Source organism: Micropterus dolomieu, linkage group LG05 (genome assembly GCF_021292245.1).
Source record: "Micropterus dolomieu isolate WLL.071019.BEF.003 ecotype Adirondacks linkage group LG05, ASM2129224v1, whole genome shotgun sequence".
Lineage (NCBI taxonomy): Eukaryota > Metazoa > Chordata > Actinopteri > Centrarchiformes > Centrarchidae > Micropterus > Micropterus dolomieu.
In genome coordinates, this window is record NC_060154.1 from 2,364,269 (window position 1) to 2,390,026 (window position 25,758).

General features: G+C 42.0%; 1 protein-coding gene and 1 long non-coding RNA gene across 4 annotated transcripts in view; one reads left to right on the forward strand and one right to left on the reverse strand.

The window, feature by feature from the left end:
* LOC123971360 lies at positions 1-21,121 on the reverse strand. 2 transcript variants are annotated; one of them, XR_006825171.1, is made up of 4 exons: positions 20,838-21,121; positions 13,181-13,328; positions 8,942-9,072; positions 1-173 (listed from the first exon to the last, which is right to left on the reverse strand). It is a non-coding gene; the product is annotated as an uncharacterized LOC123971360 (long non-coding RNA). The 2 variants fall into 2 exon arrangements; XR_006825172.1 differs by lacking the exon at positions 20,838-21,121 and adding an exon at positions 13,930-14,024.
* igfbp3 (insulin-like growth factor binding protein 3) overlaps positions 9,309-25,758 on the forward strand; it is a 20,783-nt gene continuing 4,333 nt past the window's right edge. The window contains exons 1-3 of one of the 2 annotated variants that reach the window (XR_006825170.1): positions 9,309-9,868; positions 13,195-13,445; positions 15,399-15,518. Coding sequence is in view for 1 of the 2 variants with exons in the window: in XM_046050111.1 (XP_045906067.1) it covers positions 9,517-9,868; positions 13,195-13,445; positions 15,399-15,518 (723 nt within the window). In the remaining variant the exon portion in view is untranslated. The remainder of the gene's footprint in view (positions 9,869-13,194; positions 13,446-15,398; positions 15,519-25,758) is intronic. The other variant, XM_046050111.1, reaches the window with a different exon arrangement.

Below are 25,758 nucleotides of genomic sequence, written 5' to 3' on the forward strand. Positions count from 1 at the left end.
TCAGATGATATGATGCATGAACTGAGCCCTTCCTTCCATCTTCCAATGTCATCCCTCTGCCGCTGGACTCCCACACAGCCTTCCCAGCACTGCAAGACGACTAGGATGTGACCGTGCATGAGTTACATGAGATTAATCTGCTGTCTGATGGGAAATATGTTGTTCTCAAGGTCCTGCAGGGGACACAGATTTAAAAGATGGAGTGAGCTTACATTTTCATTCTTCTCTCTTTTTCCACTGCTGACAGAGAAGCACAGTTTATTTACTTTACCAACCTACTTTACTGCCACCCCCCCACCACCAACACCACACCGCCGCCGCCTCACTCTGCTTCTCTGCTAAACGATAAGCGGGGGGGAACCATTAACTTCTCCCCCAAACACACTCACTCTCTCTCTTCTTTTCTGCCCAATTTGCGGAGCTCAACATGCCCTTTACAGAATCACTGATGTGTGGTGCACAGTTACACGTGTCCGTATGGATAGAAAGGAAGCACACACATACTTTTGGTAATTTCAGAAGGAATAATCTACAGAAAACCTATTTTTGAGTATCAAACTCTCACCAAAAGATGTCTCTTAAAAGTTTGTGGCTCACATTGACATCTGACATTAGTTATGATGGATTCAAGAGGCATTAAAGTCTTATGGCAAAAGTATCAACATGTCTATGGACACTTCTAAAACCTATCTTACACCATTCCCACTCCTTTGTCCATTTGCATGTTCAGTATGTTCCAAACACTAATATTTTGGGGCAAAATATAGCTAAATAAAGAGCTCTGAATTTATTGTTGGCTTGACTATCTGTTTACTGTAGCAAGTTGTAAACAACAGATCAGCAAAACATGGTAGCAACAAATGTAAGCTGTGCAAGTAGCCAAATGTTGGCAAAAATTTGATTAAAAGCAGTATATTCCAAACATACAGTAGGCCTATGTGCTGCACGGATACAAAATTTGTTATGGGTTTTGTATGTTTTTTTCTGGTTGTATTTTGATTAATCCACCCTCGTGTGTCTATGTTTACATTCCCTGTCTCTGTATTTTCGTTTCATTTTGTTAGTTGTTGATTCACTCCCTGTCCCCGTGTTCTAGTTCTGTGTTCTTGTTTAGGTTTTGTCTGTTAGTTATGCATGAGTTCCGTTGTATTCTGTTACTTCCATCCTGGTTTGTTGTCAAATGATTTACTTCCTGTTTTATTGTGAAATCGTCTGTGTCTGGTGTCAGTGTCTAGTTTCACACTGTCCTGATTACCTGATGTATCACCTGTTTGCTCCTTCCTTGCTCGTTTGCCCCTGCATTAAATGTGCTCAGTCCTTTGTTTGTTTGTTTCCCTGCATTTGGAATATTTTGTCACTACTGCCTGTTCTTTGGATTACCTTGGTTTGTTTGGGCTTCCTCGAGTTCCTACCACTTATTGTAGTGTGCTCACCTCTGTGACTTTGTTAAATAAATTATATTTGGAGTCTGCTTCTGGGTCCTACAACCTATTATCTGCCTGAGCACACAACCGACCTTAACAATATTTGTCTTATGTCTCCAAAATATAGCTAAATACCCAGCTTTTCAATTATAGTAAGCATGGATAGTTGTAACAAACAAATATTAATATCGACCTTGCTTGTGACAAAGTAGAAGCTGCACCATTCTTGCAATCTTCTGCAAAAATATTAGTGTTTGGAATATACTGGGCATACAGAGAGATGTGTGAAGAACTGGATTATGTGGCAGGAGTGGCTCAAATAAAAGTTTCTGCTACTTTAGTAAGTAATGTACCATTGTACAGTGAATAACTTTTGTGTTTTGTGCTGTTAGTTGAATAGAACAAGATAGCAACTTAGGCTCTTACTGTATGGGCATCCACTATTGACATTTTATTCATTAAATGATAAAATGATCAATATAATAATTAATAAGAAAAAAACAAGTTATTGGTTTAAACAGAATCCAATAAAGTAGGGGTCTGAGCGGTTGCTCCGTACACCATCTTACACAGCTAACATTATGGCCACACCTACATTTTCCTATACAGCCCGTCAGCCTCTCCACATGTCCAACATGGAAGCCATCCATTAGGCCACAGCTAGGTGTTGCTCAGATAAGTTGTTAGCTGTCTGAGTGCAGCAGCTAAGACACATTGTGGTGGAAGGGCTCCACATCACGACCTAATCAGTCACCCGCAATCCAAACAGCACGTCAGCCGCACAGGTTTAGCAGGCGGCAGGGTTCAGCCAGAGCCACTCTGCAGCTGGTGTGCAGGACATGCTGCCTTTTAGCCCATTCTGGCACACACCTGCTCAGTGTCAGGTCAGGCTCCAACATGTGTCAAAATATACAGGGGTTACATTCATTCATAATGGCTGTACTTTGGCAGCACTTTCTGTCACGCTAACACCTGTGCCTTTATCAGGTACAAAGAAAGAAAGTGTGTTTTCTTAGCTTTCATCTTTTGATTTCGGATCCGTAAGCTCCAATTGCTGTTCATCATCTCTATGTAATAACAATGTAAACCATCAGTTCACCCAAATGCCAAAATATTATTCATTTGCAGAGCTCTTTTTAAGTCCTTTGGAGTGAGTAAAAGTCACACCTCAAATACTTGGTGGGCAAGCGGAATTCAAGTCACAAGTGACAGAACATTTGAACGTTTTTATCTTTTGTGTGTTTTTTGTGTTTTTTTTTAAACTGAGATCAAAAATTTTCAGTGTATTTAAGCCTAATAATTTAATACTCAAGGCTTGTAGATATGCGAGTGCCTGGCTGGTTTGGTCAGTACTTTTCCAGGACCAGGTAAAAACCTGAAATAATTTGGTGCTGGGTTGGCAGCGTAAAGTGGCCTTATCAGACCTTTTGTCAATTACATAATAATGCTGATGAGAGCACTGAGTGAACCAAAAGAGTAAAGTTGCAGGCAGTAAAACCAAAACAAGCTGAAGGATGCTGAAATGCTCCACAGAGCTTAGGACTAGAGGTGGGGAGTAAAGCAGAGTCGCGTAATAATGCTCTGTCACTAAGAGCAACACCTTCGCCATTACTCATAGTGATTTCATCTACTGTTAATATAAAAATATTAGATTAGAGCAGCTATAAATCTAAAGACTCAAATCTACAGCTCTGTCGGTCTGTGAGATGTATGCTACTACCCCAAAACAGTGGCGGTAAATGGGATTTCATTTGTGAAGTTTTTAAAAATAGTCACATTGAAAACTGTCAGCATTGGATTGTTAGACATCATTAAAAGTTTTTTTGTTTGTAATTTGGGTGAAACAACTGTTTTCGCAGATGGCTTCTTTCCTCCCTTCTCTAAATTCACAGATTCTTCATAAGGATCTGTTGACTTGGAACACGTGCCCGGCTCTCCGGAGATGACATCACTACATGTGACTCGCCAATCTAAGATCCAAGATTAGACACCTGTCTGCGCCTCCCCCCAATCCCAATGCATTCCTCAATAATCACTACTACTCTTGTGTTTGAAGTGGTATTACTGTACCTCTGGTCTTTGCCCGCTACCTACCTGTAGTTACAGCTAGAATATGTGAGAGTTAGGTTTTAGATCTCAATCCTCTTAGCGGGGACTTTGTCTTTGCAGTGAATCACTCTCTGATCCCGTCCTTGCTGCAGGGCCGCATGGCTTTTAGAAAGCGTGGAAGAGTGTTTGAAACGATTGTGCCTGGTGAGCGGCAAACCTGAAGACTTCTGAGTGGCGCTAGCTGGGTATGTGTGTCAGGACAGGAAGGGGAAACTGATCCTCTTAGCAGCCTGGAACTGGCGCACTCTCAGGAAAGTGTCACTTGAGTTGGTCAACCTGAGAGCTTCAGGCGAGATTGTCTAGCCTTGTATCTCCTTCCAATGCAGTCTCCTCCTCCATGACTCCGTGACTGCGAGCACATGACTGGGATCTTTCTTCAGTATGTTGCTAAGTATGCCATAACTAGCCTCCTGGCACAAGTTCAATCCAAGGTGCCACACTGCCTGTTTGACCAATTAGAGTGAGCCTCTGCTGGGCAGGAGTCAGACCTCCTACTGAGAGCTGCCAGGCATATCTAACTGCAGCCCAAACAAATGGCGCAGACTTTACCACAAACACATCATAACACATGCTCGAACCCTAACCTCTTTGCTTCTCTTTGCTCCCACATGCAGCTGCCTTTATTAAAAACCTACAGTGAGTTCACTTTTTTTTGGTTCTCTCTTCACCTTTTCAGGCCTACACATTTCTCTTTTTGTCTTCCTCTTCTTGCCTCCAGATGTTTCTCTAACCATGTCATGCAGACAGTGACAGAGAGCGGTCAGGCCATGTTCATTCCACCAATTTATTGAAAACAGATATAACAGGAAGAGCTCATTCCTGTACAGCAGCCCCCATTACAGTAATCAATAAAGAACGACGGTTTGAAAGCATGCGTGGCATTTAATAGATTTTAATAAAAGCTACACAATTTTATGTCTAGAAAAAGGGTGACAACTTGTGCAATTTACAATAAGTCTTCAATGTTATAATGGGAACTCTTATCATTTCTGGAACATTTACGCAAAGGTCAGTCCTGTGCTTTCCAAGAAAGCACATACCCAAGTCACTAAGGCGGTGGTTGTTGAGGATGTGGAAACTTTCCTAGTCCAAGTTGGAAAACACATGAAAACTAAACAGGACTGAACTGACACATTTATTTACTTGGGTCCTATCCACAGAAAAGGGTATTTCAGATACGGTTACAACAATAACTACAGGATTTTAACTTTCTTGAAAACAATACAGTCCCAACCTTAGAACAAATGCATGGGGTCTATGGATGTTAACAAGGTCAGATGTCTACCAACCAAGTTGGCATCCTTATACGGTTATATATTATATATCTCATCTTCTTTGCTTCTTTAAAGTGAAAAGCATTAGATTGTAATGCTAGATGTCAATTCTGATTATGATGGAAATAGCAGATTTCCAACATCCATTATACTAATAGTAACATTTTTTAACTGCAAGTTGAACAGATTTTACTACATGCTGCACAGCCTTGTCAGTTAAAGGTTCCAAAACATCCCAGATACAATAATCAGCTTGCAGAAATGAACCCTGCTTCATTAACCGATCTTCATGTTCCCCCATGACGGACGAGGCCTGTCTTTGCTGTCAGCACCCTGGCTGAGTTAAGGAGCACCAAATGATTTTCCTCAACACGAAGCTGGCAGTACACATTATTTATGCTTTTTCCCTGTAAGCCACAGTCAACATCATTCAACAAAATTACATTTTAATCATTCTCCTGATAGTAAAGCAACCAAACTGCGAAGGGGGGAAAAAGTCAAGATTGAAAATGGCTGTGTTGGCTGAGCAGTATAATAAAAGCAGTGCGACACAAAGCTGACTATCTTAAAACATTTGGGCTGTGTTATAAAGATATTTACCAAGTTGAAATACATTCTGTTGATAAGAAAGGCCTTCGTTTGGCTGCTTAAAGGAATGCTTTATTCATTACAAATCTGTTAGACCCTTGGAATGTGCTGAATACTGTGAGAAAATGTTTTTAAGAGGAAACGCTGGTAGAACTAATTTAAAAAACCTGATGAAGAGATTTTTGGGATATATTTTAGTAATTTGCTCTGCTTTCCTTTGTCATTTGAATTCTCATTAAAAATTTATACAAGGCCAGATTACATTTTTAGAGTTAGAACTTTTATTTTCATTATCAAATTCATTTATTGCAACTTGGATCTTGTTTTTATAGCTTTGGCCATCATTTCAATCATATAGCATTGATCTCCCTAGGTCCGTTACTGTCCAGGGGTGTAGCACAAAATGCTGGACCCTGTACATTGGCATTCTCTATGGGCCCCTCCCACATCCATGGCTATTCATTCTAGCATCGTTATGCGCCCTCCTCACATGAGGGCCCTACATACTCATTCCCCTTTGTCGCCCCAGTCCTACGCCCCTGAGCCTGGCCTAAAATACATTGAGGTTGCAGTCACACCGGAATTCACTCCCCATTCATTTCTATGAGGGATGGGATGAGACAAATTGCTACCAGTCGCAAATTGACGCCGCCTCTTTCAAATCACGAGTTCAATGAAATTAAACATGACAAACATGAATTTTGAATTTTTTTCAGAGGTGTGTCAAGTAAGCCAGAGACTCTGTAGCTGTCATGACTGAGATCTATTTCAGGATCAGCCGCTATCAATTTATTTCATTTTTATTTTTCTGCTAGCAATCTGGCCGCGGGCCAAATATTATTGCTGGCGGGCCGGTTCTGGCAGGTGGGCCGCCTATTGCCGACCACTGCTCTAAGATCTAAGAACACAGCGGCGTCGCTAAAAAGATGGGTAAAGAAACACAAGCAGTCAGATTGTTAGAAAGGTTATAACCATACAACATTCAAATTTATTTGAAAGAAAAAACAGACTTAATTTTTTACTGAAAGTGTCCGTCCATTGTTGTGAACCTCCATGAAAGTTTACAGAGCCACTTACTGCTTCAACTTTGACTACTACAACTGTAGATGTGCATACAATTTTCTTGTGCAATGAGGGACTATTTTGACTTTTTAGATGTGCTCATGTTCAGTTTTACGTTCAGAGAAAGTGATTTAAATAATCTGGCTAAACTGCTGACTTGTTTACAACGTGGCTGCTCATGTTTCTTGTTCCACTGAATGTCGTTATTAGTGATATAGCCATGTTCTGACATCTCTGTAATAATTACTTATCATAGCTGAAAGAAACGATCCATCATCAACCGCTTATCCTGCGTACAGGGTCGCGGGAAAAGAAACGATGAGTGTGAAAATTCCTTAGGAAACAGCAATTTGATAAAAAAAATCTTATCTCAATGTCCACTTACCGGCTTTTTTATGATCTTACAACACTTTGTCACAGTGTTCATCAGCAGATGGAGTTTGTGCAGTTGTCAATTAGGGCGATGATGGCCCAAACTAAAAATATAAGATCCAAATTGTGGGATCATCCATTAATTGCTTAATCTATAAAGTCATAAAGGAGAGAGAAAATCCCTAGAACCAGAAAGAAAGAAATTAACCAATTATCAAAAACAAAGTTTGCTAATAGATTAAATGACGCAGAATGTCAACCCCCACAATGAACTAATAACTGTTACTGTGATGGTGAAAAACACCAAAACAAGATAAACTTTAAGCGTACTGTAGCAGACTGTGATGAACTTCAAGCAGTCCAACTGACTAAACACTAAATAACAGTGATGTCAACATGATCCATGGTGCAAAGCATGTAAAATTTCTGTTTTTTGTATAAAGTGATGTGCAGGTCATAACATGGTCAGCGAGTGCAGCGTGTGCTGATATATGGACGAGCTCATATATGAAGACAGCACATGATGACAGCAGGACTCTTTGCTGCTACTCAAATCACATGTGGAGGAAGGAAACAAATAAATCTGTCCAGATCCTTTCATTCCCACAAAACCTCAAATTATGAAGTGCATTGTGCCAGTGTTACTGAGTACCGTCATTGACTTTGGATTTCCAATTAATGATTTACGGCCTGCAATGTGCTGCATTGTGGGAATGTAACATAGAGGAATGTTGACTGAGACAGACATGCTGTAACGACATAGAGATTAATAGCGAGAGAATATCAGTTTCCTTTTGCGGAGAAGAGAATGTGAAAGACAATGGTGCATATGTTGAGTAAGACAAATAGTAAGCCTATGTCTTATTACAGTTTGCTGAGACAGCAAACACAGACAAGTTGAACATATGGTTTGAGAAATGAGAGGTGCAGGTCTGTGCCAGCATTTCTCTTGATCTATTATACCCAAACTGCAAAAACAACACACTCTGTTCTGACACTTGAATCTTCAAATATGGAGCATCCCAGTGGATGTGTAGGGCAAGGTGAAATGTGTGTTATGACCTTTTATCTCATGGGATCTCTCCTGCATTGTATGATATCTAATCAAGCAGAAACATCATAAAACTTGAGAATATCATTTCTATTTAGGCTGTTTATATATTGTCTGAAAACCAGGTTAGCAGCTTTCTTCAGCCAGGGAAACAATAACAGCACATAAGTATGAACCCTGTCACCTTCACAGTATGACAAAATAAACTTTGATCTAACTGTGTAAGAGAGCTTACCAAAAGTGTCTTTTTGCTGAATTAGTTTAAACGGTAAGGGTGCTGAAGGTAAATCACACCCTGTGCAGACAGGTAGACAATAAACAAGCCAAAAGTCAGAAGCTGAATATTTCAGACATACAAAAAATGCAGAAAAAGAAAAAAAGTCAAGTAATAAGAAAACTAATCTTAGCTGGAGATATTTTCTTGCTATTCTGGGGGTGTTTCCTTACCCTCTGCTTGTTTTTCATAATGCAGTCTCAACACTTTTTCTGCTTCTGTGGTTGAAATCACACAATGGCTGATACTGATTGCTTTATTTTCTCAGTGTGTACCCCCCTCTCGCGTTTGTTATTGCAGAACAGGAGGATATGCCGAACAGGTGGGTAATGCTGAGCCTGCAGAATCTGAACATTTTCTTTCTAATAATTTGTAATCCTGGGGGGTCGATGGGGGTCGTACAGCAGGGAAGGTGCAGGGGGGGTGCAAAGTGCTAGAAACTAGGTCTGCTTAAGATGTGAAAGGTGAGCACCACTTCTGAAGATATTTAGCAAAAAGAGTGAGGTATGCAGTCTGGTCTGCACGTGCGTGGGAGCTGTGTCTGGTGTCCTGACTGACATGTGCATCAGAACACTGCAGCTTCTACAACCCAGAACAGTAAAGCTATAACTCTTTGGCTGCACCCACTACTGAGCATGTGGTCACACACACACACACACACACACACATATGCAAAGCAATTATTGTTTTAGTGCATTATTATGGAGGCCACCTACACACCTGCCCAGAAGAATGTTTTATCAGTATTGCATGTGGGGGGTACCACCAATGGCATTCACTCACATACCATTGATGCCAGCAGGGGATGTGGCCAGTGGTGTGGAAACCTCCAGAGGTTTGGGAAAGTCAACACGGAGGAAACCTTAACCTGCTGCAGCTTATTTCTCTGTCTGGTGGAAATCTAGATGTGCATCTTATCTGTAACATTAAAAAATATTTATATTAGTAAAGGTGAAGAGAAATATAACCAACACGTTCACATGACTCACTTTACTTTTTTTTTTACTTGCCTGTCTTTTGACAAGAGGCCAAATTTCCAGATGGAAACAAACACCTTTTTGTTTCAGGGGGAAGATGAAAGCGCTGCTGAACAGTCAAGAGTAAATTATTCTAAGGATTTAAAGAGTTGAATGTTTGTTCTCTCCTCCGACTTCATGTTGCAGTTCCTCATATCGTGGCTCTCCATTATTCATAGGAGGGTGTGACTTGTTGGCTCTTTTTTCCGCCTGTATATAACGAGAAGTTCGCGTAAAAGAAAATACAGATGGAGAAGGCTAGCTGGATCGCTGTGTCACAGAGAGTCCCCTTAAGCCTACGTGACAACTCACATACTGTCCCTTTGTGACCAGCTTAATCGGCAGAATGCCCGGTCTATGTGTGCTTTGTCTCGCCGCTGCGCTGACTGCGTTCGCCCGGCTCGCCGGCACCGTGGGGCCGGTGGTCCGATGCGAGCCGTGCGACACCGGGGCGCTCATGCTGTGCAAGCCGCTGCCGAAGGACTGCGCGGAACAGGTGAGGGAGCCCGGCTGCGGCTGCTGCATGACGTGCGCCCTCGGTGAAGGACAGCCGTGTGGAGTGTACACGGGGCGATGTGGCTCCGGCTTGACCTGCCAGCACCAGCCGGGGGAGAGTCGACCACTTCAAGCTCTGCTGGAGGGACGGGGAGTGTGCTCCAAAAAACAGAACATCATTCTCAAACCGGGGCAAACACAGGGTAAGGAGCGGTGTTTTTATTTGTGCTTTTCGTGGTTTGTTGTTACGTTGTTGCTTTTTTGTGTGTTGTTATTTGGTGGCTTTGACAGGCGCCCCCTCCCCCCCCCCCCATGAGTTGTTGCCCTTGGCTTACCAGGTCTGGGGAGTTTCCTGCTCATGGTAACACCGATTAAGTGCGTTGTATCAATAGAGGATGAGAAAAAGATACTACTGGAGATAAAAGGCTCAAAGAAACTTACTCAAAATGTAGGTTATCATCTGGGCTGTTTTTCAGCCTTCCACAATGTAAATCACCATTCCTAGCTGTAGGGTTGAAGAGGGGAGGTCAACATTTCACAGTGATGTGTTCGCGTTAAACAAATCCTCCTAAAAGTTTGAGAGGATAACACCAGCTATGGGATGGAGGTTTACGTAGCAATTAATCGTTCCACCAGGCAGACACTTTTTCCATATGCGCACAGCTTTTGGACCATCATGCGTAAAATACAAAATTGAATTTAAGAAAAAGATAGTTGTTGGTGGTTTATAGATTGTTTGTTTTAAGAAATGGACAATACCGCCCCTTCTCTCTTTCTCCCTAACACACACACACACACACACACACACACACACACACACACAGCCTGGCTCCCTCAAACCAATAGTTAAGGAATGCCATATACATACTGTAAGTATACAGAGGCTGAGCGCAGACCACGTCCTTGTTTTCTGTAATGTCCTTATTTTCCTTCAAGTAAAGCTCATGGATTTTTGTGCACAGCATGAAAATATGTGCTGCTGCTTTCTGGTCCAGGATGTGGGCCAAAGCATCCTGGGTGTGTGTCAAAGGAGTGTGTGTGTGTCATTTGTGAGATCCCTATAAGCAACCAACACACACCCAGCCCAAACTGCATATTTCCTCATCACATGCTAGTATCTCTGCTCATACTGATATCTGCATGTCGTTTTGTGTGAATGGATGCAGGCTGCTCACACTGGTGAAGTGGCACACATGCCACCTCCATGTGAATACACACTGCTGTGTGTTTTGGCACTGCTGACGTCAGGCCTCCAGGAGCCTCAGTGTGTGTTTTCTTCTTCCTGGTTATTTGGTTTGGCCACAGTAATGTGTGGTGCGCAAGCACTCAGCAGTCATATTGTCAGACATAGGCTAAACACTCACACACATGCTTGTGCATCCATCAGTTTGCACACTCACAGACTGTCGTCAACTTGACCAAACTGTTTTACTTGTCTTACTTTTTCACTTCCCATCACTTATCCTGTATATTTCTTTCTTTATTTCTCTTCCACTCTTTCTCTGTCATTTCATATCTGTATATTACTATTTGCAGCCTCTAATTTAAGATACATAACATTATTTTCAGCGTGGAGCAAAGAGACCCATCGTATATCTCTTCTCAGGCTTGTAAATCAGAACACAACAAATACAAGCAGCGAGACAGGTGTCAATGCATGCTGATTTGAAGTATCTCCATTACTGGAGATGGAGAAAAAAAGGTGGAAAATGATCCCGAGCGCCCCTGTTGGTAAGAGTGTGTAAGTGCAGCCCAGTGGTTTCCACCGCCATCAGTCCCCAGCTCCAGAGCAGTCTCTCCTCCCAGACATTAACAAGCTCTCCTCACCACAGTTTGTGCTGTTTACCCCTGTGCCAATATACAAACAAATTGCGTAATGTGTTTATCTAAAACGCCCCAGACTTCCTAGACAGGTTATATAAATGTTTATATTGACAATAAAAATTAATGCTTGCAGGAATCTTAAAAAGGGCTCAATATTTTTGTACTTGGTTATGGACATTTATGGGCATTTTTGCTGAGTTCAGAAAAACCATGTGCAGGCTGTATCAAGTTAAAGAGCATCTGTTGCCTTCTGACTCTGTCTTGTTCCAGTTGATGCTGTTGTTGACATCCATGTTGTTATTCTGGAGAGCCTGGGAGACTGTGGAGCCCCACCACGTCACTAATTGATCAGGTGGTCACGGAGAAAGGGTGGGCTGCCAGCCTGCCTGCCCACATGAGCTACACCCCTACATGCCCGTCAACCGCCCTCACCACAGCTCTCAAACACAAAATCTGCTTTGAGTTAACGGTTTAAAACTGTGTTTGGGTGTGTGTGAGCCACTGCATGTGTGTTCCCATCGTCCCTCTGCCTCTTCGGGACGTTTCCAAGCTCAGCTCAGCTTAGTTCCTCCGACTGTGGCCTTGTGGTGGTGTGGCCAACCGAGTGGCACATGACGGGTTGTTTGGTCCTCTCCTATATTAGGGAGCAGTGTTTTGAGACCCCTCCTCTCTTCCTCTCAGTCCGATGGTCCCCGCTCTGTCTTTAACGATTTGACAGGAATCTTTGCCAGCACCATGGGCTATTAATATATCTGCCCCCTCATCTCCCACTTTACCTCTTACTGCCCTAACCTTCTCCTCTTTTAGTCCCTAACCCTTATTCCCCATCCTACACATCTTAACACACACATGCTCACAAACAAATTTTTTCTTCTTCACAGCGTCCTTAAAAAGTCTTGTTTACACTCAGTTCCTCTCTGTGGCGGTATCTCTCGGTCTGCATGCTGTGGAAATTTGTGGATATGAAAACGTCATGTTTCTGTTTATTACTTGGCTTCATCTCTGTCGCCAAACAGTCCACAAGGCAATGAGCTAACTATTTTTTAACACTTTATTTTAAACAGGCCTCTCTTAGACAGTCAAGAATTGTTGGATTAAGAGAATTCATGTATCATCCTTTGTTTTAAGAAAAGTAAACAACAAAAACTCTATGAAGCTGAAGTCAGCTACCAATTCGTAGCTTCGGATTTTATGGGGAAAATTAAGAAAAAAATAAATTTAGATTTTTATTTTTAGGAGCTGATTCAGTTTTTGCACCACATAGAGTTGTAAAAAAGGGTTATCGTAAGATATCGTTATAAAAGCCGTAAGGCTGTTAAAAATCCAATTTAGGATTTGCGAAAGAGGGGTAGATTTAGATGCTTTTCTTGCATCATGACCACATAAGACCCGGTCTAATTTAAAAACCACCATACTTACACTTGTCAAACCACTAGTCTCAATGCAGAGAAAGTGGAGTTTTAAGAACCAAAATGAAGGTTTTACAAATCTCTAAGTGGGTCTTAAACAGCCTTGAGGCTTTTACAAAAGCCTATATAACAGTCACACCTGTCAGTGGTGGGGGAAAAAGGATACAAGCCACAAAATTTTATCATTTATCTTTCATCTTAGCCTTTAAATCTGAAGCTACGGATTGTATGAACTTCAGCATCGTTCTGAAAGTATGAAACATTTGAAAACTGGTGACTTACCTTTACCCATACAGAGAACGCTGGTAATCGGTTAGAAGAGCCTTCTTCCAACGTGACAGCAACGATGACGGTGTTACCTGGTGTGGTGACTGTGAAGGGCGGGCACAGTCATGGGTCGATGGACACGAGACCTCCGCTGCACAACAAACTGATCCAGAAAGATCAGAACAGGAAGACTCAGAGTTACAAGGTGGAATCGGTGTCAGGAGGAGCCAATATGGACATGCATAACTTCTCCTTGGAGAACAAGAGGGAGACTGAGTATGTAAGTCACACCCAGAGGCAATAAGATTGCTATTAAAAATGTTATAGTGTTGCTATTTGGAGGAAAAACAGTAATGGTTAATAAACACAGTTGTTCACTGTGACCCCACTATGGATGTAGATGAAAATTAGCTTTAAGCTAACTTTGGTACGATACATCAAATAACATTTCTGTTTAATATTGTCCATTGTCCTTTACAAATAAATAAAATAAAATATAAAAATGACTTGCTTTCTGTCTTGTACCCTGTAAACTACATTTTAAAAATGTTTTTGAATTAAGCAGCTGAACTGTTAGCTTGCTAGGTATTTTTCTAGCTAGTTAATCCTCGAGCTACTTTGTATTTTGTTAACAATATTTACCATTGGAAAACATCTGAATCTGAACTTGAGAGTGTTAGCTTCTTGAAAACAGAAATCATGAGCATTACACACAAGGTGAAAAACTAGTTTGTCATTGAGCAGCTAATATTTGATTAGCTTACCTGGGTTTTTGCTAGCTAACTAACGTTAGTTAGCTCTGTTTACGTTGTATTTTGTCCTTAAATATTAAAGATGGATGGATGAAGTTGGGTATTCAAAAACTGAAATCATAAAAATTACAGGGGGGAAGAGTCTGTCATCAAGAGGCTGAAAGCAGACAGCTCGTTAGCTCTCTAACATAAGCTACCTTGTATTTTGTACACAATATTTACCTTTGGACAAATTCAAATTTGAAATGAATTAATAGGGCCTTTCACAGAGTGTGTCATGTTCATTATGAACCACACATAACTGGTGAATGCAAGGTGAGTGATTGAAAACTGTAACCCAGGTGCTCAAATGGTTTGTTACCCTAAGTATTGGCCTTTCAAAGACGCAGCTACCTCTACTTGTGTCTTGTCTTTTTGAACTGACAGAAAATAATGCAAATCCATGAACTGCACTGTTTGACAGTTCATTGGGTTCCAAGTAAACCAGAAGAGAGTAAACTGTCTTCATTGCTTTATGACATGGAGAGACAGCAGTCTGTAATTTTAAAAACGTTCTTTAGGGATTCTATGCATTTATTCAGGGGAGAGAGAGAGATGGGGAGTTACATGCAACAAAGAAATGCATACAAACAAAGGCCCCTGGCTGTACATGAACTCCCAGGCCACCAGGGCGAATCAGTCTGCAGGTTTCTTTATTTCAACCCAAGACTCCACCCACTGATTAGCAATCCTAAGAGGGAGAACTCATTTGGGAAATCAGCTGGTGAAGTCATTTGTTGGTATGTATCCCTACAGGCTACTGGCTCTCAATGGCACATTGAAGGCCACACTGGCCTATACAGTTGGCAAGAAAGCATATCATTGTCCACCTGGGTAGGTGGTGTGCTTGTGCAGCCTCATGCATCAGAAAAGTTTAGTTGTCTACTATCATTTAAACAACATAATGTTTGATTATGTTCTATTAAACATTTTGCAAGAGATAGTACCACTTTTTCCAGAAAGCTGACATCTAATTTTGAACTTTACCTCTTCAATCTGGCCCTAACAGTGGGATCATCTCTGCAGCTTGGTGTCGTTCAGACAAGCACTGTTTACACTTTTTAGTTAAAATCTTAAAGTTTCCAAAACTGGCATAAACCTTTGAAAAAAAATACATTAAGATTATTTTATGTTGATTTTATGTGATTTTGCAGCCATGAAAATGATGGCCATCCTTGGTTTAGTATATCTTAAATATAGCTTAAAGGATCTTAACAAGCAGATACCAAAAATATGTGAATATACAGTATGAGAAAATTAGTAAAACTACTTAGAGGGAAAGTTAATGGAACATTCGGGTTCAGGAGGTACATTTTTATTGACTCTGATGCTCTCCGTAAACTTCTATAATTGCGTGAATACTTTTAATGTTCTTCATGTCTGTGATTGTGTAAGGATGAGTGTGTAATATTGGTGTCGGGGTGTGCTTGCCGTGTCGCTAGGGGCCGTGTCGACGGGAGATGGAGAGCATCCTGAGCAGTCTTAAAATCAACAACGTGCTCAACCCAAGAGGCTTCCGCATACCCAACTGTGACAGAAAGGGCTTCTACAAGAAAAAACAGGTGAGTGGCTCTCCCTGCTGTTTCATCTCTATTTTTCTCTCTCACACACACACACATACACACACCTGTTTATATGCAAATAGACCCGCCGCATGTCTGAACACTTCCAAAGAATCCTCACAGACTCATCCCACCCACCCACGCATTCACAATCCCCCTTTTTTTGCAGCTCAGGTTGCCTTGACAGCCACATCAACACTATATTATCAGAATGGCTAATAACCATGTATTACTCCGGTAAATGCACTGCAGCCGTCTGACTCATGCCTCACAGGAAATGAAGTCGGTCAGGTGTGTTTGTGGGTGTGTGATGTGGGAGAGTGTGGGGGGTAGGGATGTAAGAATGTGGTCTGCGAGTGTGTGTGGCATGGTAGATGTGGCAGCAGGGGATTGTATGTATGGCGCTTGTTTGACGGCGGTAGTTTTGGTGAGGGTGTGTAGGTGTGGGGTGCTGTTGGTGAGGTAAAAAAAAAACAAGCAGGCTGTCACTGGTCTAGTTTTTCTTGTCCGTGGTACAGCAGACTCGGGCCACCCATGACCTGCTCATTTGTAAGAAGGGGGAAAAAAAGAGGAAACAGAAATTCGTTGGAGTACTTTGGTGGGTGCTGACCTGAGTGGGAGGAGGGGTTATATGGGGATGGTGGCGGATGGAGGGGAGGAGTGGTGGGGCTTTGTTGAGCCACCACCCGATTTCCTGGGGTTGGGAACCTTATCGGAGGGATTTCACTGAACTAGAGCCCATTCTGAGAAACGCATGAGTCACCAAACCCCCCCCCCCACAAGCACCATGAGTCAGAGACCAACTCGAGCCATAACAGACACACACAGAATAAAATCATCCCCTCAGATTCTTACCTCACTCTTTCCCAGTCTCCAAAGTGCGGTTTCATTGTTACTTTTATTAAAATCAGACTCATCCTTGGTCTTTTCATGGATTTCATCAACACATAACTACCAAGAAATTGTCATTTCTTGTGTGTGTGTCTCTGTGTTTGTGCAGCAGTGTGCCAGCCCTTGTCGCCCTTTTCTCAGAGAGCCGGTGGGGTGCAGGGTGTTGTTTTATATCCATCCAAGGGGATGTGCCTTCACGGTGTGTTTCAGAGATTTATGACCGGAAACACAGCGAAGAGGAGACCGCGTGAACCGTCTAGGGTGACAATACCGTGAAAAGAAAGGAATAAGGGGAAAGGAGGTGGATGGGAAGGAGGGGTGAGGGGTGGAGGAGTGAAGGACAGAGCAGAGGATAAAAGGGGCATAACCAAACACATGATACATAAATTGCCTCAGCATCCTAAAGTGATAAATCTCAATCTCAAATTGGCACCAACTGTTGAAAGGTGGCTGATAAAAGCTGGTAGTTTCATCTTTCATAGAGACTTTTTCCACCAAATAGAACCAGGAATTAAATTGGGAACTAACACAGCTTTTACACCAAGTAGTTCTTGGAATGAAGGATCAACAGGAATTTAAAAAAGAACTATATTTAAGTCCCATTTGTGGATTTTTGTTTGTGTTTTCACTGTGAGGATTAGGCAAATTAGACCGATAATGGTAACGGTTTTCACACAAAAAGAAACAACAGCATAGAGTCATTGTGTGAGACATGCAGAAGTGGAAAAGGAGACCAAAAGTTCCTTTAACATATTTGTGTTTAGTTTACAACAACTTCTGAAGAACCGTGAAGGCAAAGCAGACCAATCACAGATTAAAAAGAAGTGACGGGTTTGTTTGTGTTGTTAATTTTGCATGCAATGGATTGTTCTTTGTATTCTACTCTGTGATGCAGAAATATGATTATGTTTCAATTAAGCAAATGTGCAAATGAAAGGGAGGTTACAAATGCCAGAAAGGCAAGAATGAACACAGTAGAGAAGTTTTACTCTGCTTTGAGGCTTGTATTTAATCAGGGAGACCAGTGCAGAGCTACACTGATAGTTAAGGGGCCACCAGAAAGTACTAACTGCGGAGCAAGGACTTATGGCAGGCAGGGACAAAGATTGGAAACAGGTTAATCTGGTCGATATGAAGAAAAAGGTCCTGAGTTCCTAGAAAAGGGCTAATAAGGAACAACAGCTGTGGTCAGATTAGATTCATGTCAGTTAAAATGGATTCCGATGGGGCATGTTGTGCTTCCTCACTATCCACTCCACATACTATGCTCAGTATTGTTGCAAACACCAGTTTTTCTACCAAAATAAGGCTGCATACACTACTGTCATTTGAAACTCTTGGCACTTGTGACGACTGAATGTTGGCTTTGGTCATTAAGCTGCTAACTGTGCAAGCTTTAAAGGTCTTTTCACACGGGAAGTGACACTCCGCCTGCATAGTCGCTCGGCCCTGCGGGGTTGCTCTGCGCTTCTCATGTGAACAGACACAGAGACAAGCGCTCCGCGAGTAAACGGCAGGCGCTCTGTGCATAGTAACCATGGCAACGGCTTCTGTGCACTAAACAGCTGCAGCCTATTTAACTTAAAATTATACATAACTTTACCTGATACATTCAGTTTTGTGTGGTTGCTCTGCAGAATTCCCTCCTGCTGATGTCGTAATAAATATTTAGTAAACAGTGATAGATTTCTGGAAACTCAGCGAGGATCAGTCTCGCCTCCATTGATTTGAGCTGTGTGTCGCAAAACAAAAAGTCAATTCAACTCTGGCAGCGGGCGGCAGGCGTGTGCGTGAGACGAGCACGACTGAGACAGTTTCACGGGAACACGCCCACTTGTCGCTACGCCTGTCGCAATGCCCGCGCCTCCTTCAATTACGAGGTGCGTAAATCGCTTCCTGTGTGAAGAGGCCTTAATTCAGCCATATATTGGGGGAGCAATGACTATTTGAAATGAGCAAACAAATGGATTGTGAAGCAATTGGATAAAGACTGGGGTGAGCTCAAAACTAACTATGTGTCATCTGACCACATCTGAAGAAAAATGTTTATAGCTATTCAGAACAGCCATAGTCAAAGGTGGGGCGAAAAGCTTTCTCACCTCCACCCACCAGGTCAATCGCTTTCTGATTGTTGGTTTTGGAAAGTTACAGATATTGTCAGACACGTTTCCACTCCGAATACTTGTCACTGTTCTAATCTACATGAATTCAACCCGATTGCTGCCATGAAGGACAAAAGTACCAACTTTCAATAAGACTTCAGTGGGTGAGTTTTAATACTTGATTAGGCAGTGAATATTAGATATAAGTGTACAATATGTGTGAACTATCATGCGGTAAGTCACAAGCGTGTGTGCTTTTCACTGCATATGTTGCTAGTAATGTGAGTGCCCCAGCACTGTAGGAGAGGTTTGAGCAGTGCAAGCCCTTCCTCTGCTACAGAGAAACCTATTTTTAGCAGCAGTTATATGAATTGGCCCAGTATCCCAGTTCAGGCCATGCATGCCCAACACTGACCCTCTCATTACACCCCTCAAAGTCTCACCCTCACTCTCATTTTCCCTCTCCCTCTCAATGTTACTTTCAGACACTGTCTCTCTCTTATTCATCATTTCACCCACCCATCATTACCCCCATTATGCCCTGCCTACAGTCATTCCCCCGTCTTTTGTTCTGCCTGCCCGCTCCATCATTCTGTCCATCCTGCCCTTCCGCCCACCTGGCTTTTCCTTCCTTGTTTGGCCAGGAATCACCCCGCAGAGGGTTGTGAAGGGGAGGACAGTGTCTCTGTCTCTGTGTACTCTCTCAGAGTTGTGTGTGTGTGTGTGTGTGTGTTGAGAGGAAGAGGAGGAGGAAGAGGTAGTGGGTTAAGGATGTGAGCCAGGTGCCTGCGCACCCTTATCCCTCCTCCCATCCTGGGGCCTGACAGTGCCAGGACCATAAGGGCTGACTTATTGAGCGTGACTCAGAAGGATCTGTGCAAACGTACACACCGACCACAATGGCTTTATAATAACTGGCCAACCTTCGGGGACCCAGACAGCTATTTTCACTCTGTCTCTCTCCCTCGTTCTGTTCCCTCCCTGGATTTCTAATCCACCTCGCCTTCCCTCTCACTGGGGGATATGGAGGAATTTTTTTGCCATGGCTTTTACATAATATGTCGGGTAGAGTAATATTCTTCAATACCAGTACTTGAGTTTTGGTGTTGAAAACAAAAAAACTTATCCATATATACATCTTTTCTACAAACCCTTTTTTCTTTTTGCATCAGTGTATAATATCTTAACAGCAACTGTGCAAGGACTTCAATGTCCACAAGAGTTCATACTGTACTGTGTGACGACAAACCCGTGCGACCACGTCCATGTATGCAGACAACCAGTGTAGTATTAAAAAGGACGCACATATATGCATCGTTTTGGACATGTTGCCCAATCGTCTCTAAAATGTCAAAAACAATGCTTGTCACAAGTTAGTGGATCCCAAATTGATGGTTCAGTGGTTAGTGCAGTTGCCTCACAGGAAGACGTTCTGGGTTTGAACTCATCGGCTGGCTTGGCCCCTTCTGTGTGGAGTTTGCATGTTCCCCCGGTGCAGGGGTTTTCTCCCACAGTCCAAAGGCATGCAGGTTAGTTTAACAGACAGCTCTAAACTGCATGGAAGTGTGAATGTTTGCATGAACGGTTGTATGTCTCTATGTGTTACCCTGCCTCATTCCCTAAATTTCTGTTAATAGAGAATCAACTAAACATGTCCCGTTTTAAAGAGTGTTCTCGTCTTCTACTCATGTCACGCTTTCTCTCTTTCCGAAAAGTCTTTCATCACATCTAGTCATTATGGATTATGTAGGCTCCTATTTTAAAGTTTGTGTGGCTCCATTCTTCTACAAATAAATTATTCTGGAGTTGAATTCACCGGGACTCTCATTGAACTATTTTTTACAAAAAGCAATATCCCGCAGCTACTCCCAATGCACTTGCGAACACACACAGATGCACCCTCGTTTACACAAAATTATATGTGCGCCCCTACACACACACACACACACACACACACACACACACACACACACACACACATTGCATTTTATCAGCTTGTGTTTATCCTGTGGTCACACCAGGCTCTTTTTAATGTCCGTGAAGCCCAGCGGCGCTGCTATTAGCTATAAAGACCTGTATCACAAGAGGATGCATTCATACATACACACCCCATAAAGGTAGCATTATGAATGTGCGGAATGGATAAAATGTGCTTTTTTAGTGACAGCGTAGACCATGCTGGTCCAGTGCTGGAGCTGTTAGGCTGAAAGTATGGGGCACAAGGTCTGAGCTGACCTCTGAGCTGATGTTCAGACTCTGTAGTTCAGTAGGTGCTAGGATTAATGAGCACCTTGTAAAAACTATGCTTTGAGTATCAACTACTCACCTCACTCTGCTTGAAAGGTGCCCTGAAGAGTTTGTAGTTTCCTTCTTCATGGAGGACAGCAAATATAATCATCTTGCATTCAAGATGGATGCAGCAGAAAAAGCAACCCAGTTTCATCACAAAAAAGTATCAAAATGTTCATAGAAACTTTTAAAACGACTGCTGCATAATTCTTCTTCTTCTTCTTCTTCTTCTTCTCTGTCCATTTGTATGCTTGTGTTTCCAACAGAGCCTTATTATTTTCATTTAGATATCCACTTTCTAGATATCTTGGAAAAAGCCAATTTAAGAGATCCTTATCAAAACTGTATATTTACATTGTTTGTTTATGAAAAAAAAAAAAAAAAAAAGAATTTCCATTTGTTAACACCTTCTGTTTGTAACTAGCATGGTTAGCTGTTTAGTTTCAAAACAGTAAACAGCTAGCTGCTAGAAATAAACAATCGCATAAAACTATGAATGTTTGGGACTGAACAAAGAAATAGACAAAGGAGAAGTGGAATATTCTGCATGGTTTGAAACGTTTCCATATTCTTTTTTTTCCACTCTGAAATTAGAATCCATTGTACTGTAGGCTAACTGTCATGAATCAAAGGATGCTACAAACGTCTGCAAAGTGAGTGGTTAAAGAGGCTATATGTAGTTTTCAGTGATGCGTTTCTTAGATTACAACCGTGTGCGCGTTTACGCTGATCAAACTAATAAGCGGGCATTATCCGACACAAACGGGAGATTTTTATCTAGAGGCTCAGCAATGTGAGCACAGCGAAATATACTGGATGATAACGAAACGGTTAGTGAGCTGGACTGAATATTATAAATTAGATTGTTGCCACACTTTATAACAGTTTGACCGCAGTAAGTAACGTTACTGTAACGTTTGTGAATGGGTCTTTCACTGTGGTGTTGTCCTACGCCGTTATTATGCACTATTGTATATTATTATACTGGTTATGTAAGTTACTAGCGCCTGGTGGAGAAGCTATGTGCCTGAGTATCAGTAAAACCACAATAAATTCTAAATTGAACTTTACGAAGCAAACAGTGGTATATCCGTGCGGACGTAACAAGAGCTGGCTGCTCCTGCCTGCATGACTTTAGGCTAGTAAAAATAAATCACTCCACATAAGCTTTTTACCTTTACACCTGTCTTGCAGGCTAAAATCAACACTGACATAATACCGGCGTTACACAGGATAGTAATATGGATCGCGTTAGCTGGTGAAGTAATGTGAAAAGCCATAACGTTACAATTTGCACCGTATAACGTTAGCATCTGCTCATTTGGTCTGATTGGCTTCAGCACATAAAACTTATCATTGTTTTTTATCCTTACGTGGACTTTATGTTGGAGTTTGTGGTGGAGTCTGTGTTGTGCTGGGAGCGGGTCGCTTTGTGGTGTTAGTGGACCTCATTTCGTTACCTACGGTGTTGTCATCGCTGTAGTTGGCGCATGCTGAGAAGCGATTTATTGATAAGTGAATTCATTAAAAAGAAGTACATATAATACAAAAATGTTTTATGTTTCTTTAAGCAACATGGATTTGTGTGGTTTTTAAAAGGAAACCAGTGACTGGGGTGCTAAACCAGTGCAAAAATTAAGTTAACAACAAAGTCTCAGGTAGTTGTGAAGTGACATCCAGTCTTCAGTGGACGTTTGGCTAGGCTATCTTCTGCCCACAGTGTGTGTGTGTGTGTGTGTGTGTGTGTGTGTGTGTGTGGATTGAAGCAGTAAAGAAAGGATTGCTTGAGATGACTGCTAATAGTTCACAGATGAAAGAGACTGAACGGAAATTCAAAGGTAGCCAAGCAACAGGGGAATGCACACATGCACATTTTGCTCTTCCTCTCCTTTCCGCCTCTCGTTTGGCTTCCCATACACAGACACACACACACACACACACACACACACACACACACACACACAAGGCACATACAGGACTCAATCATCATTAACCAAAGCAGAGGAACACAATGTTAAGCTCCTCTCCGCAGTCTGGTCCACTCGGTCAGGGCTAAAATAGAAGCTGACCGCAGACTCAGGCGATGGCACTGTGAGGGGGAATGGAGGGAGGAGAGGAGAGAGACAGACAGAAAACAGAGTAAGAGAAGAGGAGGAGGAGGAGGAGAAGGAAGAGAGGTAGGTAGTTAGGAGGAAAACTGAGTTTGAGTTCACTGAAAAGAATCCCTCGATGATGTTAGTGTGTGAGAACGGGGTGTGTTGGGCTGCGTACTTACCCCCAGACTGCTGCAGTAGTTGTTGGTATTTTAATGGGCCTCTGTCTCTATAAAGCTGCCTTTGATCATGCACTCAGGCTGCACGTTGATGTTGAGTACGCCGGAAACAGACACCTGGTCACACTCTAAAGCCTGTCTGTCTGCCTCTGTGTCGCTGCACAACTGCCTACAATGCAGTGCGTAAGTATTAGGAGAGTTTTGTTTTCGCTCTGCACTCCTGGTTGATTGATGGAATTTAAATGAAACAAAATGAAATTAAAGTGCTGCTTTTGTGCTTTAATTTGAGGATGTTTGCATTTACACCTGATAAGCTGTGTAAGTAAGTTTATTTATATAGCACCTTTCAAGAGTAGATGTCACAAAAAGCTGCAGACAGGGAAATGCAGACATCAAGCTAAAGAAACATAAAAAGAATAAGAACTAAACTAAAACTAAAAAAAATCAAGTCTACATAAATGGGCTGCATCTTAAAGGCTTTCAAAGTGTGCACAGATCTTAAGTCCAGTGGAAGAGAGTTCCAAAGTGAAGGAGCTACAGCCTCAAAAGCACAACCTCCTTTTGTCTTGAGCCCGGAGCGAGAAAGAACTAACTAACCCTGATCTGAGGACCTCAGATTCCAACAAGTGATAAAGGGCTGCAGTAGCTTTTTAAAGAGGCAGTCAGTAAGATTTTGTTGTGTATCTTTCTTTTCCTATTGTTTTCTCTTCATTTCTGTAGGATATGAAAATGAAGTATGCTCACGAAACTTGCTTGAACTGTGTAATCCACCATATTAAACATCTGAAGTCTGCAATAGTTTTGTGAGTGTTAGGTTATCATTGCATGGTAATGAAGATTATGTTAAGAGTCAATTGAGAAGTCTGCAATGCATTAACTCATCACAATTATGTAATTCAGTCAGAAATCACTGTGAACACTGCGGGAATCATTAGCTGTGATGTAAAGTGGTTTGTAGTAAATGGTAGTGTTGTAGTCAATACCTCCCAAACCGAGACCAAGTCAAGACCAAGACCAGAGTTTATCGAGACCGAGACAAGACCGAGATTTTTAGCGACTGAGACCAAGTCGAGACCAATATCGAGGGAGGGCGAGACCAAGTCAAGACCAAGACCAGTTCCCCGCATTACCTGACACACAATAAAATGTGGAATGAGATCATAGGTACTTCTCAAATTGATCTGAAAGATCCACATTCTCATTAAAACACCCACATACATTACAGAGCTGTAATCAACTCAAGCATCTTTATTCAACACTCCTTTTCCATGTTTACCATCCACGTAACATTAGAGCTGGGCGATATGGCCAAAAATGTTATCACGATAAAAAATGTCAACATTCGATATCGATAATTAACACAATAAATGTCAAATCATTGTATAATATGGTATGCAGCTGCAGCTAAAGGTGATGTAACTTGACTTACACATTAGTTACATAGCTGTATGTGGCCTGTCTTATCATTGTTTATCACAAGCAAAAATGTAACTTAGGAACAAGTTGTCACCACATGTCCTGTCCTCAGACTCTAACAAACTAGTTCCCTCAATATGTTAACTAAATTAGGTAGCTTGTGCACCTGGCTTGGTGGCAAAACTCTGACAAGCAACCATAGCAAGCAACTGAAATTTGTGCCCTGAAACATACAGTATTCATATGTAAGCTTGCTATCTCTGCTAACGTCACTTACACATAGCATACCTTTCTTTTTGGTTTCTTTCTAAGTGGAAGTTAATAAGATGGTCCCAGCTGTCTCCCTAAGGTTGCACTGCAGAATTTACAGACTGCTGTGTTTTCTTCTGGATGCTGTTTTACAGATTCATTCTTTAGATAGCTAAATTTTATTACGGAGATTTTGCTAACATATCCTCCTGCTCACAGACAGCCACATCTTCTCCTGTCGCCCTCATTCTCTTTCTTCGAGTGCGTGTGAAGGGGGGCTGGGAGGGGTGACAGCCGCTAAAAGGTAAAAACACATTTTTAAGTAGGGTTATTGGTTGCATTTAAAGCAACACGTTTTACATCCAGTCAAAGTTTGTATGTTAACAAAAATAATCAGACAATGCAAAAGCAATTTATTGATATTCCCAAAGTTGTGGTCTTGACTGGTCTGAAATCCCGAGTCCTCTATGTTCATGACCGAGACAAGACCGAGTACAAATGTGGTCGAATCTGAGACGAGACTGAGACCATCAAAAAGTAGGCTTAAGACCAGTCGGTACTTCAACACTAGTAAATGGGCTGAAAATGCAAAACCACTTTCATGCTCAAAGTGAGCAACTGAACCTCAGAGCCATTGCTTTAGTTGAAATCCAGTGTTCTGATGTACAGAGCCAAATATATATACTGTGTACTATATACACACTGTATATACTGTACAGTCCACTACTTTCAGACTTCACTGCCAGCAAGACAGGCTGGTCACCTCGCCGCTCTGTCATGTGTACCCCAATGGAGCTCATAAAGTTGCCACTCTACAAAGCCTGGCCCCCCGTGGGACATCTGATATTACTGCGTGTGTGTGTGTGTGTGTGTGAGTGAGAGAGAGAGCACATATGTGTAAGCAGGTCAGGGGTATGTATATGTGCGGTACATACACCTCTTGTTTGTGTGTGCCTACATGTTTGCTGATGTGTGTTTATGTGCACATACAGTATGCACGCACACTTGTGCACACGCAGGC